General features: G+C 40.0%; 1 protein-coding gene across 1 annotated transcript; it reads left to right on the top strand.

Moving 5' to 3' along the window:
- Nucleotides 1–974: 974 nt before the first annotated feature.
- TMEM38B (transmembrane protein 38B) lies at nt 975–16049 on the top strand (the record flags this gene model as incomplete). The annotated part of the gene is made up of 6 exons (XM_082497649.1): nt 975–1080; nt 7305–7461; nt 10487–10671; nt 11669–11756; nt 13789–13906; nt 15523–16049. The coding sequence occupies 6 exons, from the start codon at nt 975–977 to the stop codon at nt 15727–15729; spliced, it is 861 nt and encodes a 286-aa protein (XP_082353775.1). The 3' UTR covers nt 15730–16049.
- Between the last annotated feature and the right edge of the window lie 610 nt (nt 16050–16659).

The following is a 16659-nucleotide window of genomic DNA, read 5'->3' as shown; positions in this document are numbered from 1 at the left end:
AATCAACCTGAGAAAGACCACATAGAATCATAGAATAGTATAGGGTGGAAGGAACCTTGAAGATCATCCAGTCCAACCATCAACCTAACACTGCCAAAACCACCACTAAACCATGTCCCTAAGCACCATGCCTACTTGCCTTTTAAACACTTCCAGGGATGGGGGTTCAACTGCGTCCCTGGGTGGCCTGTTTCAATATTTGACAACCCTTTCTGCGAAGAAATATCTAGTATCCATCCTAAACCTCCCCCAGCACAACTGGAAGCTGTTTCCTCCCATCCTACTGCCTCTTACTTGGGAGAAGAGACCGACCCCCACCTGGCTACACCCTCCTTTCAGGTAGTTGTGGAGATCGATAAGGTCTCCCCTCGGCCTCCTCTTCTCCAGGCTAAACAACCCCAGTTCATAATCCTAAATACTCTTGATGAACTGCAGGAGAAAGAAAATAAATAAAAGGGGGGGGGGGGGGGGGGGGAAGAGCTATCACACTTATACCTTCTAAGTACCTGTGCGTAAGGACAGCCAGCTGCAGGGAATGAGAACAAATGTAGAAAGGCTCTAGGGGCCACGACCAATCTCAAGCTGACCACGAACCAGGAACAACACGATCTTATTTAAAGATCGCCCCCGCCCGGGCCCCCTGCAGGCGTTACCCAGACCTGGCCCCGGGTAGGTACGGTAGCGGGAACACCCCTCAGGATCCGGGGAGCGCCCGGCCGGGCTCAGCCGGACCAACAGAGCCAGGCAGCCCGCAAGGATGAGCACACCAAGGCCGCCAGGAAGAACGGCTGCAGGTCTCTGCCACCGCCTGAGGGGACCCGCCGCGCCGCCGCCGCCTGAAGGGAGCCAGCCGCCCCGCCCCGGCCCGCCCCGCCGCTGACGGCGGCCGGCAGGGGCCAAGCTGCCGCCGGGGCGCTCGCTGCCGCCGCGCTGGGCAGCCGTTTCCCGGTCTTCCGTCCCGCCGCCGCCCGGCCATGGAGCTGTGGCAGGTGCCGGTGCTCTTCTCGCGCCTGCCCATGTTCCCCTTCTTCGACCTGGCGCACTATGTGGCCTCCGTCATGGCGCTGAAGGAACAGCGGGGTGAGCGGCCGCGGGGGCTGTTGGCGGGGCGGGACGGAGCCGCCTCTTTCCCCCCGCCGTGTGCCCCAGTCGCTCCTCCGTGTTCTCCCGTCCTTCCGCCGTGTTCCCCCATGTCCCGGCCGGGCCATGCCAGAGGCGGGGGCCGGGCAGTCCCCTGCCGCCGGCCGCCTCAGCCCCGGCTGGGCAATGGTGGCCGCCGCGCAAGATGGCGGGGGGCGCCTGAGGGGAGCCGGGGTGCCGGGCGGGGCGCGGGGTGACCTGCCTTTGCCTGGGCTTTGCCGCTGGGTCTCCGCGGGAGCTGCAGGTGTCTCGGCTGGGGTAGGGTGTTACAGCACTTTGGGGGTCTTATGCCACGGTGCCCGCCCAGCTCGCAAAATGTTAGAGAGTGTTGGTGGTTTTTGCTCTGCTACTTTTGGACTTTGTTTTTAATGACGGCGGGTGGCCGAACCTGGGTGCCTGCGTGTACTCCCACAAAATCTCAGGTGGTTTTGGTGCAGGGAGAGGTTTGTCGGCGCTCCTCGTCGCCTCTGAAGCGGCAGCCGTACAAGCAAAAGTTTTGGGTTTGTACACCGAGGCGCTGCCCAGAGCCGCGCTGCTGGGGGGCCCCGCGGGCGGCCGCGTGCCTCTCCCGCGCTGCCACTGCCGCGCGCTCTGCTGGCGTCAAAATCCAGATGTTCTTTGCCAACCCGAAAGTGTTCAGATAAGATCATCTGCAGCCTTCGTTAGTCTGCCCGGCAGAAAACAATGTCTGATTGGCTGCAGAAACCACGCTGGAAGTGCCCAGCTGAACTTTTCTTGCCTTCTCAGAACTAGAGGCACTGGTGAAATCAGCCAGGAGTTTTGTTGAAAACCTTTTTGCAGCTTAAGATTTAAAAAGTCCCAAGAATAAAAGGGCTGGCACCCCTGAAGTTAGGTTTATGGTTGGACTAGGTGATCTTTAAAGGTCCCTTGCAACCCAAACCGTTCTATGATTCTATGCAGAGGAGGAATGCAGATTACAGGCCAGGGACTTGCTGTCAGGTATTACATCTGAGAGGAGAGCTGCTTAACTCATGAGTTTATATCCTTCACATGCCCTGGTTATGCAGGAAGCTGTTAAGGCAATTCTGTCCAGTAGGAAACATAGCTTGGAAATGAAATGGGCAGGTTGTGTGTGAGTGACTCTTTACACTGTACCCATAGATAGTAAAATTAAATTAGGGAAACTTTGCACTACCAGTAACAGGATTCTGGATTTGGCATGAGTGTGTGTGATGACACTTCAGTGTCTACATACTTTTGTCTAGAAAATCTTTTGCACTATGGTTGTTTACTCCAAGCTTAGTTTTTAATTGTCACAAATGTGGACACTTAGCCTTGTTTTAATATTTAGAGTAACTACTTGTGGAATAACTTTGGACAATGACAGCAACTGTGCATCCCAGCTAATAAATGTGTAGGAAACTAAGGTGGCTTTCAGGATTATACTGCAGATTTAGGAGCTTCTGCTTGCTTCATGTTTTTAAAGCTCTGTGCTGTTTGTTTAGTGAGAGCTGTTCTTTGGTCCCTTCCTAAATGTGTCAAGGTGAAATTTTACTTCTGCTGAGTAAGTGCGCTTAGCAAACTGTGAAGACTGTTATAAAATGCTTACATATGCTACTGTCTTCACCAAATTTTTTTACTACTGCTAAAATTTTTTCTGGGTGCTGACTTGTGGCATTGTTCAATATAACTGTTCCATTCAAAAAGGGACTTTCTGTCTAAAGGTATCTGGCACTATCATGCACTACCTTTTAAACTTTCCTCTGGAATGGACACAGATTTAAACATCAAGTTGAAATGAGTCTCTTGCTTTGCTAGCATTAGCAGCTTTAGTGAGATAGCAATTCTGGAAAATGGCAGTGCTGTCAAAAGTCTGGTCAGATCCATGCTGATTTTTTTTTTTTTTTTCCTGTTTGCTTAATAGGTGGAAAGTTCAGAACTCTTAAATATCCTCTAATACTTCAAATTAATAACTGTACTTTGGGTGACAGCATCCTAGTCTGTTTCTCACTTGCAGTTTGGACTGAATATCAAATCATAACTGAAATATCAGTTATTATGAACTGCTCAGGACAGATATGTTTAATATTCTCTAGGCATTACTATGTATTCTTTTTGGAAACTTAAACAGTAGGTATGTATCACAGGGAGATAACTGGGTAACTTCAAGTGGTTGATGATATAGAAAGCGTGTGGTCAAGTCAGAGACAGGTTTGTTTTATCCCAGATTAGTGTCTCATGAAAATACCACCCCTCTGCACTGCTTAAAATAAGGTTCAGTGTGGGTATTTACATCATGGATAGGTGCACACTGACTGGGACTCTCCAGTCCTTCTAACTAGATTTTCTTACTCTCTTGTGAGAGCTGATGAACTACAGCACTGACAACCAACATGTTCCACATTCCTGAGAGTTCTTGGTTAGTGTCTCCACATTCCTGAGAGTTCTTGGTTAGTGCGTTTGGGGCTTTTTAAGAATTGCTCATTTGTAAGTCTTATCAGTTGTAGAACTGGCAATTTTCTTTTCTTGTGATGGAGGGACAGCACAAGCTGTTGAGGATTGAGGATGTCATATTTGGAAGAAATGTGCTGGTTTAGTTCTTGGAAGTTTTCTGTGATTTGAAGAGAAGTAAGTTTTTTTGACATAGTTTTACTAAATTAAATCTGACTCTTTAAATCCTTTAGCTTAATTCATTATATGTATAATTGAATAGAGCTGATAGAAAAACTATCAGTGTGTATTCCTAATTGCCCATTTGGAATACGTTGGAAAGGTTAAAGCAGATCTTATCCTACTGACAGAAAAGTTTGCTGGGGAGGTTTTTTATTACTGTTTTCTAGAAACAACATTTAAAACTGTATTCGACAGTAGTCCTTGCCTTTTGAAACCTTATCTTACTTTCTAGAATAAACCATTTGCAGGACTAGTGGCCTTTCAGCTGATCATATTCTGCATGGTTGTATGATGCCTCATTAGTTTTACAGGGTGCATCAGACGACAAATATAAATGACCACTTGTTTCAAAACATGTGACCCACTTAAAATTGAGTTTATTTTCTGAAAGGTTACATCCCATATGTAATTTGGGTTAGCAATGCCAAGATGTGCTTTAAATTAGTATCAGCAATTTTTGCCTCGTTGTTTTTTATGTTGGTTATATTCCTTATTAGAAAGCAGGTATGAATTGTTAAATACTGGTGTTTCAGCCAAGAAAAGTCTAATGTTAACCAACAGAAAAATCCTGAAGTCCAGTAGAGTTACCAGTCTCTTGTCCTTTCATACCTAGTAGGTTCATGAAGAAATTTAAATGCTTTGTTGTGGAACTTGCTCATAGGGGGCTATCTGGTAATAATAATAATAGTGATTCCTGTATGCGTCCTCAAAACTGGAAACCAATTGCTGTTAGTTGTGGGGAAAGGGAAGAGTGGAGAAGTGTTGGTTGCTGAAAGGCAGGCAAATGGATTTGAAAAGAGAACAGATACCTAACTGATTTTAAAACAACTCCAACATTTCATTAGATTTTATGTTTAAAAGTGTTTTTGTTATCTGGCTTTTAGTAGAGGAAGTGAAAAATCGTGAAATTATTTTCAGAAAGTATGTAGGAGAGAAGGCAAGTTGAACTAGCAACAATGATGTCAAACGTTTAAAGTGATTTCTGTTGCACCTTTTCAAACCTGATACATGAGAATCTTCCATTTTTTCCTTAAAACTCGTCATTAGTAGCTGTGTTTCATTGACTGCAGTCAATGTCCATGTGCATGAAAAATAAAATACAGCATGGTAAATTCAAAGACACAGCAACTGGAATGGTTTCATTTCACTATGTTATTAATCTGACTGAACACCCACTGAAGTGAAGGAGCAGCGGAGTTTGCTAGCTAGCTCTCAGTCATGCTGCATTTTGTGGGGAGGGGGGAAGTAGTTCAGTATTCTGATGGAGGCCACCAGTAGAGATGTTAAAATGATTACTTCTCTGCTAATGCAAAGTGAGAAGCTTCATGCTAATGAAAGAGAGGTTGGTGCACACCTACCTAATAATGGATGTCTGAGGTGTAAGATTTTTTTTTTTAAAACCTGGTCTGGAGACTGTCAGTTCTTGGATGTGGAACTTCCTGCTATGATCTGGTTACTAGTCTCACTCCAAGACCAGATTACTGTGTAGATTACATTCTGTATTACGTCAGTCCAGGAGTTAGAGTTTGTGCGTGCATAATGCAACAGCTGATCTATTAGCAGTACCTCCCCAGTTCCATTCAGCACATGTTCCCTTGTGATTTGTGACTTACACTGGCTACCTCCATTAGGTGGGTTTTCCCATTGTCCTGTAAAGTTGGGGGTGTTTCTTCTCTATATAGTCACTTTGTGCTATAATGCCACAGCAGCATTTAGTGGAGTTACTCAACAGAGAGACTACCGCCAAACATGGCGGTAGGATATTATCTTGTTGCAAGAATAGGAATTCAGTCCTTTCATGCTGAAGTAGGTATATAGTAGTACTCTTAATGAGGCTGTGCAATCAAACAAGAAAATAATTATATGAGGGAAGGAAGCTACTGTAATTCCTTTGGACCAGTGAGTGTCTCCTTAATATAATTTTGCATTTTTTTTCTGAATGCAATGGCTGTCAGTATTTGCAGATACTTTTTTAATGAGGAAACCTCAATGTAGTAAGCACAAACCATTAATATTCTGCAAGTGTCTTACCCTTCTCAAATATATTGGTGAAAATAGGTCCACATTCAGTTATATGGGATCTGGATGTAATGGCCCACTTTATATTTTCACTTTTGCTTTTAAGTAACATTAGGAGGTTTTAGAATTTTATACTGTTAATTTTATGCACATGAACATTAATTGATAGCTACTTTGAAGAAGTGGTAATACGCAGTAACACAGTAGACCATAACAGACTTGGAACACCAGCTATTGCAGTACAGAAAATAAATTATGCAATAGTTAAAAATTATATTACTTTATATTCAGACATTTTGTATTACTTAGGAGTGGTTGTTTTTGTAAATTGGCTGTTATGTGGGAATTTAGATAGTGCTGGGATATACAATAGCTGTACCAGTACTAAAACTGGAACAATCTTGTTAATACTGTTGTATAAACTGAATTATATTGAGAGTGATATATTCTCTTTGATACATGTGAGCTTCTCATCTTCAGTAAGAAGCTTCTTTTCCCACAGAAGTACCTGAAACACCGAAAGCTTCTCTGAATTGCAAACATGTCCAACTTAATTTTGGTGCAGACTCTAGGTTTCATCTTTGCTTTTGTGAACTTCAGCCTTTGCACTATGGAAAATTAAACTAGTTCAGGCAAACAGAGCTCTGCACCTGTGTAAAGGGGAAGCTTTGGCAGCATTGGACTTTTGAAGTGGAGGGAAATAGTCAAAACTACTACTTGAGGATATTTCTGGCTTTGATAGTGTTGTTTCCCCCTGAAACTGGTTAAGGCTTCCCATTACCTCCAGCATAATCTTTTGATATTGAGTACTCTTTTGGCATAGTTTAATTGCAATTTAAAAGGGATAATTAATTTTAAAGATAACAACATAAATCAGACTATGAACCTTTTAATAAGAATGGAAACTTACATTCATTATTATGGCTTCAGGTAACCTTTTTTTTCCTCTGTTCAGGATTGCAGGTGAAACTATTTAATAATGGTTTTGGATACTGCTTTCATTTTGGTCAGCAAACACAGTTATCAGGGCGTTATGAGGAAAAAGAAAAAGAGCGACTTTGACTTTATGAATACTCAAAAGCAGAAATAGAATTTGTAGACTAACCGCCCAAAGTTACCAATATGATTCCTGTCTAGGTCAGCAAAGCCACTTGTGTATTTTTAATACAAATTTGAAAGCGACTGTATATCTTTGTCAGATTATTAACAATGACACCTCTCAGCCATGCTCTGAAAGCTTTTTTGTTACACTAAACCAACCCATGAAAGATGTTTAGAGAACACAATGTCAATCTTTCACTTTTATTTAAATAGCGTATGCTTCAGTCAAGGTACTCTGAAGTTTGTATTTCTGAAGACTTTTCCTGTGAAAGCCTACAGATTCCTGCAGGATTTTTCATTACCTAAAGGAACAATGTGGGACTGCATGACTTGAAAATTACTGACTTATAAAACATGATGTGATTCTCAAGTGTTTATTTCTGTTTATGTATCTTTTCCCTTTGTTTCAGGAGCTGTGGAAGTGTCAGTCCGAAGTCCAATTGCCTGCTGGTTTAGTGCTATGCTTTATTGCTTTGGCGGTTCAGTTTTGTCTTCCTTGATGCTTGCAGAGCCTCCGATAGCATTTCTGGCAAAGGGCACAAATATTCTACTGGCATCTTCAGTCTGGTAAGCAACCACAATTGAGTTCGATGAGTAGCATTGGTTTTGAGGAAGCTGTAAACTGAGATTATACCATCAAGCTTCCACGTAAATCAGAAGCTCAACTTAATAACGTTACAGATTTGGATGCTGTCTCTTCATCCAGAAAGTCACTGCAGTGAAGTAGCTGTTATGATCCTTTTCGACAGAAATAAAATGCTTCTAAGAGCAACTCTTGTTATATAACGAAATGCTTAGTCACTAGACTAGTTTATTCCTGAAAATATTATTTTGGAGTAAAGTGGGCTTCAGTTACTGCTTTTCTGGATATAGGGAAGTCATAAAAGTAGTCTAGTTTTTCAGCAGTAGCTCTTGAAGGCCAGACTGACTGATGTAAGAGATTTTAACTTTTCTGTAACTGGGAATCTAGGACACAAATCTGTTCTCTAGTTTCTGCTTCCTGACATAATTTTTTTTTTTCCTCTATTTTACCCTTTCCCCAAATGGATGTGTGTTGTAGTGGAAGACAGTAGAGAGCTGAATGGGAAGTCAGGTATGTGAACGGGGCAGCAATTTGGCCTGTCTTGGAATTCAAAAAAAGCACTGGAGTTATTTTCCTATAAATGTGGCCAGTTCAGTGGAGTTCATTTGTTACAGAAAGTGATCTTTGAAGACACCATTAAACTTTACAAAATTTTTGAGAAGCGGTGGGGTTTTGAATTTAAAAATCACAATTCCTCTCTTAGAAGAGTCTTATCTGCTTGAAAAACTTTAGCATCTATTCCTTGTAGCCCCTTAGGTTTTATAATTGCAAATTCATTAAAATGAAAGTGTCTAGCTTTGTGTATCTATATATTAGTCTTATGGTCTTCATGTTGCAATGGAAGATGCAGAAAGATTTCATTTAGGCAAATCAGTGGAATGATGTGGGATAGATAGCGCAGTACTAACAAAGCTTATAGAATCTGCTTATGGTTCATATTATTCTGATGCGGGCAACACAACTGCTTGTTTTAACAAATTACATGAGTTAGGAGTACATGTAGACAGAACATGATTTCTGTTGAACTTAACGTGGTCAAATGTGATTTGCTGTGCACAAGTAAAATGAGGTTTTAATGAGGAACTGTGAATGTTATGAAACCTTTTAAGCTTCCAGTTTTACAGAGTTCTCTCTTCATGAGTATAATGACTTCAATTCTTGGTCTCAAATCACATGAAACGAAATTCCCCAAGCCGTACATAAAACTGGAAAACAAAAGAGATTGTGTTGCACTTGAGAAGTGCTCCTATATAGTCTGTAGGGCAGCGACATCTACTGTTAGCAACTGCTGCTAGCAGAAATTATAGGCAAAAATAACGTGATGGGGTAGCAATGCAAGGTCCAATCCAGTTGCCCGTTACTCAGTGTCTTAAACCCACATTCTGCAGTTGCAAATTAATTCTGAGTAGTGTTGTCTGTTGAGTACATGGCTTAAATGGCTATTTGCAGTAGCTATTACAGTACATGCTCTGTATACATCTTTGAATTCATATCAACTGAAGCTTGGTTGCATACAAAGGCAATGACATTTACAATAGAAGAAAATGGAATGAATATAAATAGAGCTAAAAATGAACACTGGACCAGTACTTGGCTATTAACGTAAATTAAAATAACTTCCTTGTGTTTTAGAAATAGGTTATTGCAGGCTTCATTTCTGGCATTTCTCTTGAAGAGAATAAGCTTTAGAAGTTTGAAGTGGCAAGGTACAATATCCACTGCAGAAAAAGCAAACACATAACTAGAATAGGACTTCAGCAAAACTTTGCCTTTCTGTGGATGAAGCTTCCTGGCATTCTGCTGTAAAGGAAAAGCATTTTTTCTGGAGGGGGGCCAGACAGGGACACATGACAAAACCATGTCGTGTCCTGCTTTCTAACTCTTCCTAGTTGCGGTGTCTGCTAGTAATTCTAATGAAGTAAACTAGATACGAGGGGTCTCTGCCTTGCAGCCTGAGTAAACAGGGGAAGGATACAGCTTTCAGAAATTCTTGGTAGACAGGATTAAGCTCAGAAGCCTAAAGCAACAGGCAAGTATCTTTTTTTTTTTTTTAAATGAAAAAGTACCCTGCTCACCTTTTAAAGACTTTCTCTATTTTTATTTAATTGTTACTCTCTTACTCCTGTGCTGAAATAATCTAGAGATACTTGATTATTTTTTAATTTTTTTCAAGACCTTGAATTTCTGTGTAAGAGCTGAATTTTATTTATGATTGAAGAAATACAATGTAACACCACATAATCTCATCTTTTAAAATTTACTGTCAGTTTAGGATTTCATTGCTAGTCATCTTTAACTTTCTTTTAAAAGCAAGTTGATAAAAGATACTAAATTTTGAGCATTGTGCTTTCAACACTTTGAAAAAAGAAATGTGCTTATAATTGGCAAGTTGAAAAAGCTAGAATTGGTGGTTACTAAGATGTGAAATGTGTTTGAAAATAGCTGTGCATTTCATCTGGCATGTCACTAGCTAATGGAGGCATTCTTGCTTAAGTTACGTAATTCCATGTACCTATCAGTATGAAAGCATAGTGCCAGCATGCAATTTACCACCCTGTTATAATGCTATAAAAAAACCAACCAAACAAACAAAAAAACCAAACAACCAAAAAAACCCCAACCAATCAAAAAATAACCCACAGAAACCCAAACCACACACAGTCAGCCAGATGCTAATTTAATAATTTGAATTATAAAAATGTGGTATGTAAGCTGTAGAACAGTTGGTAAAATTTAAAGCTGCTTCTCATGTACTCAAGTGAATTCTTCTCTGGGACAATGAGGCAGTAAGAACAATTTCAAATAAAGTTTGATTTGGGTGCAAGATCTCAAGCACATTTAAAAGCATTTCAAATTTGTTCCAATGTATCTACCATACAAGACAGAGTTATCAGTAGTATATCATGCATTGCTAGTCATGTTCCAAGAATATCTTTAAAGGTTATTAGAAAGTTAATTCCTTAGTAAAAACTTTTGAATGCTGCTAATGGGCTTTCTCATGATTTTCAGGTATCTTGTGTTTTACTGCCCACAAGACATATTCTACCAGTGCTTTGCCTTTCTGCCTCTTCGGCTTCTGGTTGCAGGAATGAAAGAAGTGACTAGGACTTGGAAGATAACGGCTGGCGTTGCACATGCAGACAGTCACTTCAAAGATGCCTGGCTTGTCATGGTAGCTGTGGGCTGGGCCAGAGGTAACATGCACAACATCTTGTTCTGATAGGATGTGATGTTTTGGAGTGGTATTTAAATGGCTAGCCCTTCAGCATAACTGTAGTACCATTCCTTGCTCTGCTAGATGTGATAGTCCTAATACAGTCTGTTATCCCCTCAAGGGAAAAAAAGCCTGTGCAGCAGTTTTTCTGCATGGATTAAGGGTGACATTGAATGACTGTGTGAGGACTTGCAGGATGGGCAGTTGATGGCAATAAAGAAATAGATCTCCTGTGTAGCTTTAATGCTATTACTAAACTTTCCAACAGCATATTTCCTTAGAGCTGTTTTCCGTGCGTGTGGCTGAAGAAGAGAACTTGTTTTCTTAACTTTTTGCCTTGCAACCATTACCTGATTTTAAACACAGGAATGAACCTTCTTGCCTGACTGCTGTTTGGAGTATGACTCTGGAAGCTACCTTCGTAGCAGCTGTATTTGTAGTCACAATGTTAAGACCCACTTCATAAAGTAGCAGTGCAGCTCATGTTTCGATTTGCTTCATGCTGTTCTGCTTTGGGAAAAAATATGTTAGTGTGATGGTCTAATATATTCTCTTCCCAGGTTATGATACTGATTGCTTGCCTTTTAATGTAAAAATATATATCCACCTTTTCTCACAGAGGGTCTTCGTACTTTCTAGAGACTCTCTGTACTTACATGACAACATAAAGAAAGGAACGATATAAGCCTCTCTGAAGATTTACTTTGGCAATTCAGGCCACCAAAGGTTGGTGGTAATGAGTGAATCGGTTCCGATGCTATCACATAAAGGTGATCCTGAGGTTCTTGCTAAGTAACTAAACCTCTGAGGTTTCATGTCGGTTGCTCAAGTCATACACATATAAAAGATTGGATTGGTCTCTTTGAGCTTTGGGTGCCACGTTTGGCACCTGGTGTAATGAGTTTTTTGGGGAGCAATAATAGGTTGAGCAGTAGTGGTAGCAGTTGGTGGGGACTTATAAATCTCTGCAATTTCAGGAGCTGGTGGTGGCCTAATTTCCAACTTTGAGCAGCTGGTGAGAGGAATGTGGAAACCTGAAACCAATGAGCTACTGAAGATGTCCTAGTAAGTTGGTTTTTTTTTAAAAAAGACTGCAACATATTAACTTTTTGTTAACTCTGTGTGTTGACACTCAGTTTTAGTGGTTCAAATTTAAAAAAAAAAAAAGGCATTAGGAAATGTTGGTAATCAATGCTTTGGTGTGTATCTTGTGGAAGATTGGTTGTAGTCATTTTAGGTTCACAGCACAAGAACACCAAATGGGGAGACAAGTCAACAAAAATTATTTGGCAGAAAGCAGTATTAAGTCAGTAGGAAGTTACTGGAAAGCAGTATTATGTCTTACAGGGACATGGTCTCCTATCCAAAATGAAAGGACAGTGGTACCAGAAGTATACAAGTGAAGTCTGCGTTTTGGTGCATGTTCTGAGCATCGCAAAGATGGCTTCCTTTGAGCATTGTCCCTCTTTCTTTCTCTGCCAGTACAGTTTTCCTCTATAGATATCAATTATTTGAGAAGGTTCGAATTGGTTATTCAATATAGCAAAAATGTACTGCAAGATAGAAGATGTTACTTCTCTTGCAGAAGCAGAGAATGGGAATATTACGTGGCTCCCAGTTTAGTCTGTACAGTAAAAGGAGAATTGAGACAGGCTAGAAAGCCATAAGCTACTGTTGTAAGTCAAGATAAGATCACTGTGGTAATTTCCTCAAATGCGTTGGGTCTTTTGCATGTTACTCTCAGGTCTTTAGAAATAATATTTATTCATTTTTACAGTTATATTGTTTTTCTGCACCCACTCTTAGCAACAGAGATTAACAGACAAGAAATTTGTAGCCTTCCCTTTGGAAATATTTCAACTTTTTATGGCTTATGTTAGTTGTTGGCTTTTACTGAAATTCCAGGTATTTAGAGTTTATCTCCCTCAGTCAGTGCCTGAGTGCCTGCAGTCTTGAAAGCAAACTTCCACAAGGAAGATGTCACTGTCAATAATAGCACTTTAAACCCAAATAACACTGTACTTAGAGGTGCAACACTAGAGCAATGACTGTGGCAGCACTTGTATATATTCTCTTTTTCCAGGGTGGATGTGGCTCAAAGTAACTCAAAAAGTATTTTTAGAATTCTGTTTAATATATAAAGCTTAAGAATATGAAATAGAAGTGAGTTACAAAGTTATATGGATAAAACATCTTCAAATAGATGAGATGCTTCTATACACAGAGTTGTTTTTTGGACTTCCTAAGCAGGAAGTTGATGCAGTAAATCTTGGAGTTACTGAAAAGGCAGTGAAGAATTTGTCTATGCTAGGTGCTCTGTGATAATAGGAGTGTCATCTGTATGTCACATCTAGATGCAGATTAAGAAATGTGCAGACTTTTTCTGCTGGTATGTTAGTGCTCTCTCTTCAGATGACTTTAGATAACTGACCAAAGTTCTCTTGTTTCTGACTGTATACCTAGCAAGGGATTTACCACCACAATGAAGATAGCTAAAAGATGGAAATCTTTGCATGCCTTAAGTCAACACAGCAGTGTTGGAAAAACCTGTAATATAGGGCTGGCTCAAGTCAAGTATAAGCTCACTACAGCCCTAGAACTGGTGGAGTGTCACAGTCGACTGAGTCTTGGTCTAAGTTGTTCTTCAAGACCTTAAGCAACTCCTTGGAGTAACTACCACCTGGAGTACGGGAGAGGAACCTATTTTTAAGTCCATTCTGAGTAGTGTAAGCTGTGTGATTTAACTCTTCAGTAAGATACATTGGGAGAGGAAGAAGGGGAGCAAGGTGGCATATAGAGTCTGAATAGATGCGTTGATTTGAGGAGGATTTGTCAAACATGAGTTTGCTGGGTGTGTAAAGTAGTGCTGAACTGGATGCTTATCCATACTATGGACAGAAAGCGTAGTAATAGTATATAAAGTGAAAGTCTTAATAGCGGCTAAATTTTGGACCTTGTAACTGTTACGACAAGTTTTCATTAGTTCTATTCAGAAATAATTCTTTTGCATGCTAACAACATTTATTGCTTTGCAGGCCATGGCAGCTTTCACTGTGAAGTAGAAAAGAGAAGTTAACGTTGTTTGTTTGATTTCCAGCCCTGTGAAGGTGACTTTGATAGGAGCAGTTCTTTTCACCCTGCAACACAGCCAGTACTTGCCAATAGCAAGACACAACCTTATGTTTTTATACACCATCTTTCTTGTGGTCTCCAAGGTAAGAGTGTGAAGGTGTTGCAAACAACCGAATAACAGTAAATATTTTATTTCATTATTTTGGAGAAAAAAAATATGCCCTCAAACATTCTACCACAAGTTTGAATGCATGCTTCTGGATAGGAAGGCCAGCTCTTGTTGAGGTCTTAAACCTTTGTTCAGTCTTGTATACAGAAGCAGAACAGAAGACCTATTCTGTTACTGATACTGTTCAATGTATGGAAAATAAAAATAAAACTAAAAAATCAGGAATTTCGGCACCCAACAGTTGGTATGCCAGGCTTGTATGTTGATAATCTCAGACAAAGTTTATGTTTGTAGAAACTCTCCTGTTCTCTGCCTTTTGCTAGCTACTTAATGCCTGCCTTGTACCTGTGCAGTCATCTGTGGGTTTGCAAAACAAGCCAGCTAGGTTCTCATCTAGCTTAAAGTGTTGGAAACATAAATTTTCAGGTCATAAAAGAAAGCATGTCAAAACCATTTTGAAGTAGCTGTAACTACTTTTATAATAAAATAGATACTACTTCTCTGTTGAATCCTTTAATCCCTCCAGTCTTGTTAATTTCCAGGATGATGCCTGTTTTCAGGAGTATTAGCTAAGAAGAAAATGTAGTCTCTGTGTTAGCAGAAGTTTGGCAATTTTAAAGAGCTTCAGAGCTGCTGTTCCACAGATTAGAGAATGCCATAAAGTGGTGGTTGCCAGTCACCTTTCTGTGAAGTAGCTGACAAGTTTAATTCTAGAGAAGTTGCTTTATGGAGCCAAGACTTAAAGCTAATACTCACAATTCTCCACCTAAACCAATAAAGGCATTGTTGAACTGGGGATGCTGGGAATGGAGAAGGAATGTTATTCTGGAAGTTGAAAAACTACAGCTGTCTTCAGAAGCTGGCTTGCAGGCTGCACTGAAGTGCATAAGTTCTTAAACTGATGGTTGTCCTGCCAATCAGGAGCTTGAGCATCCACTTAACTAATAAAGCAACAGTTGTGGGTCTGGCATAGTCCTGTAGTAGTGTCTTGTTATGGAAACCTTTCATGTCTCTGAAAACTGTAGAAACGGTTGCAATATAAACTTGCCCAGTACCTGGATCTACAAAGCAGTTTTTTCTATCCCGATTCCCAGTAATGTATTCTAAGGAATTTCCACCTAAATCTCTGTTGCCAACCTCAACTTTATTGAATGAGTATAGCTGTCTGGAATTCTAACTAAGGTCTGGCTGACGTTTGCACATTGCATTCTTTCAGTTTAAATGGAAGTAGCTGCTCTGTTTACAGTTTTTCAGTTTGAACAAGGTACAAAACTTACACATAAATATTGCTCTTCACCTTAGTTGTATGACATTAAATATGGTTTACTCTTAGGATGATTTTAGTAAAAATACATAGAAAGTTTCTTGTGCACATTGTTTGTGTATAGCTGTGTGAAGGGTGTAGGTCAGAAAGAAAGGCATTCTTTGATCAATTCAAACTAAAACGAACATATTTCTGTTCTTGGTGGCATGGCCATATGCTTGTGTAGAAAGTTAGAAATGCCATGCATTGATTCAGCTTTGAACTTGTTTTCAGTCTCTGTGAAGTTGTTAAAACTGTTATTGTAACTTGATCCTTGTTCTTCATAGGTAACAATGATGTTGACAAGATCTGCAACTTCTCCATTTGCTCCGATTGAGGCTGCATTAGGCCATATGTTCTTTGGCTTGCAAAAGACACCATCCAAAGTGAAGGGTGAAAGTGCCACATCTTCCAATGGTTCTTCAGTTTGTGACCAGTCTTCTGAACAGCACCGTGATGGTGTTAAGAAAAGACAGGCAAAGAAAACAGAATAAGTGGCTTAAAATCCTTGAGGGTCATAACCTTTCAAGGTGTTTGTATTGCAGATCAGGCTGGCTGAGGAATTTGTTTAAAGAAGTGTGTATGAGGAGAGAACAGGGCTGTATACTGCTGTGTTGTTTGCCTTCAGAAGCTACTCTTCAGATGTCTAAATGCACAGGTTGAATTTGTAAGTTTAAAAAATTTTATAGTTGTTGTAAGTTTACTAAATTTTGTATTTATGAATAACTTTAAATGCTTACATGCTAAAAAGATAGTTTCAAAATGTGACAATCAGCTTTGCTATTTTTTCTAATATATCACTTGTTTAACCTTTTTTGTGTTGGTTTTTTTTTTTTTTTTTTTCTTCCTCTCCCAATTCTTATGTTTCATTTGGGTAGCATGGACTTGCACTGACAAGTGTTCACAGTAGCATGTCCCAAGTAAGAAAGTCATCATCTGTGTAAGGCTTAATCACATTATACTGTAAAACCATGAAAATATACTGAACTAATGCCTTTAACTAGAAGAAACACTGAATTACTGTTGTAGTTCACATTGCACTGGTCTAGATTTTCTTCATTAACTAAAGTAAATGTTTTTAATATTTTTCTATTTTTTAAAATAAGAGTGAATTATCTGGCACTTTTAATAATCTTTACAGTTAGCAAGTAGAAACATCAATATTTTCATTGTTGGCTTTGACACTTCATTTGCAAGCATTTGACATACAGCTTTTTTGTTACATAGGTGATTAACATGTGGTTTGTGGTGTCTTTCAGTTTGACTGGGACTAGATGCCTCTGCCTGCACTTTTATCCAAGCACACCCTTTTTTTTTTTTCTCTTCAAAGCCTAACTTCTTTTTAAAAAAGAATTCTAAACAGTACGTTTACCTTGTTTCTCATGAGTTCAGCCCTATTAATGCCTGCTGTTTAATAAATACCA

This window comes from Vanellus vanellus, assembly GCF_965231255.1.
Source record: "Vanellus vanellus genome assembly, chromosome: Z".
In the NCBI taxonomy this organism is placed as follows: domain Eukaryota; kingdom Metazoa; phylum Chordata; class Aves; order Charadriiformes; family Charadriidae; genus Vanellus; species Vanellus vanellus.
The sequence above is the reverse complement of the archived record's forward strand: the minus strand, read 5'-3'. Positions and strand labels throughout refer to the sequence as shown.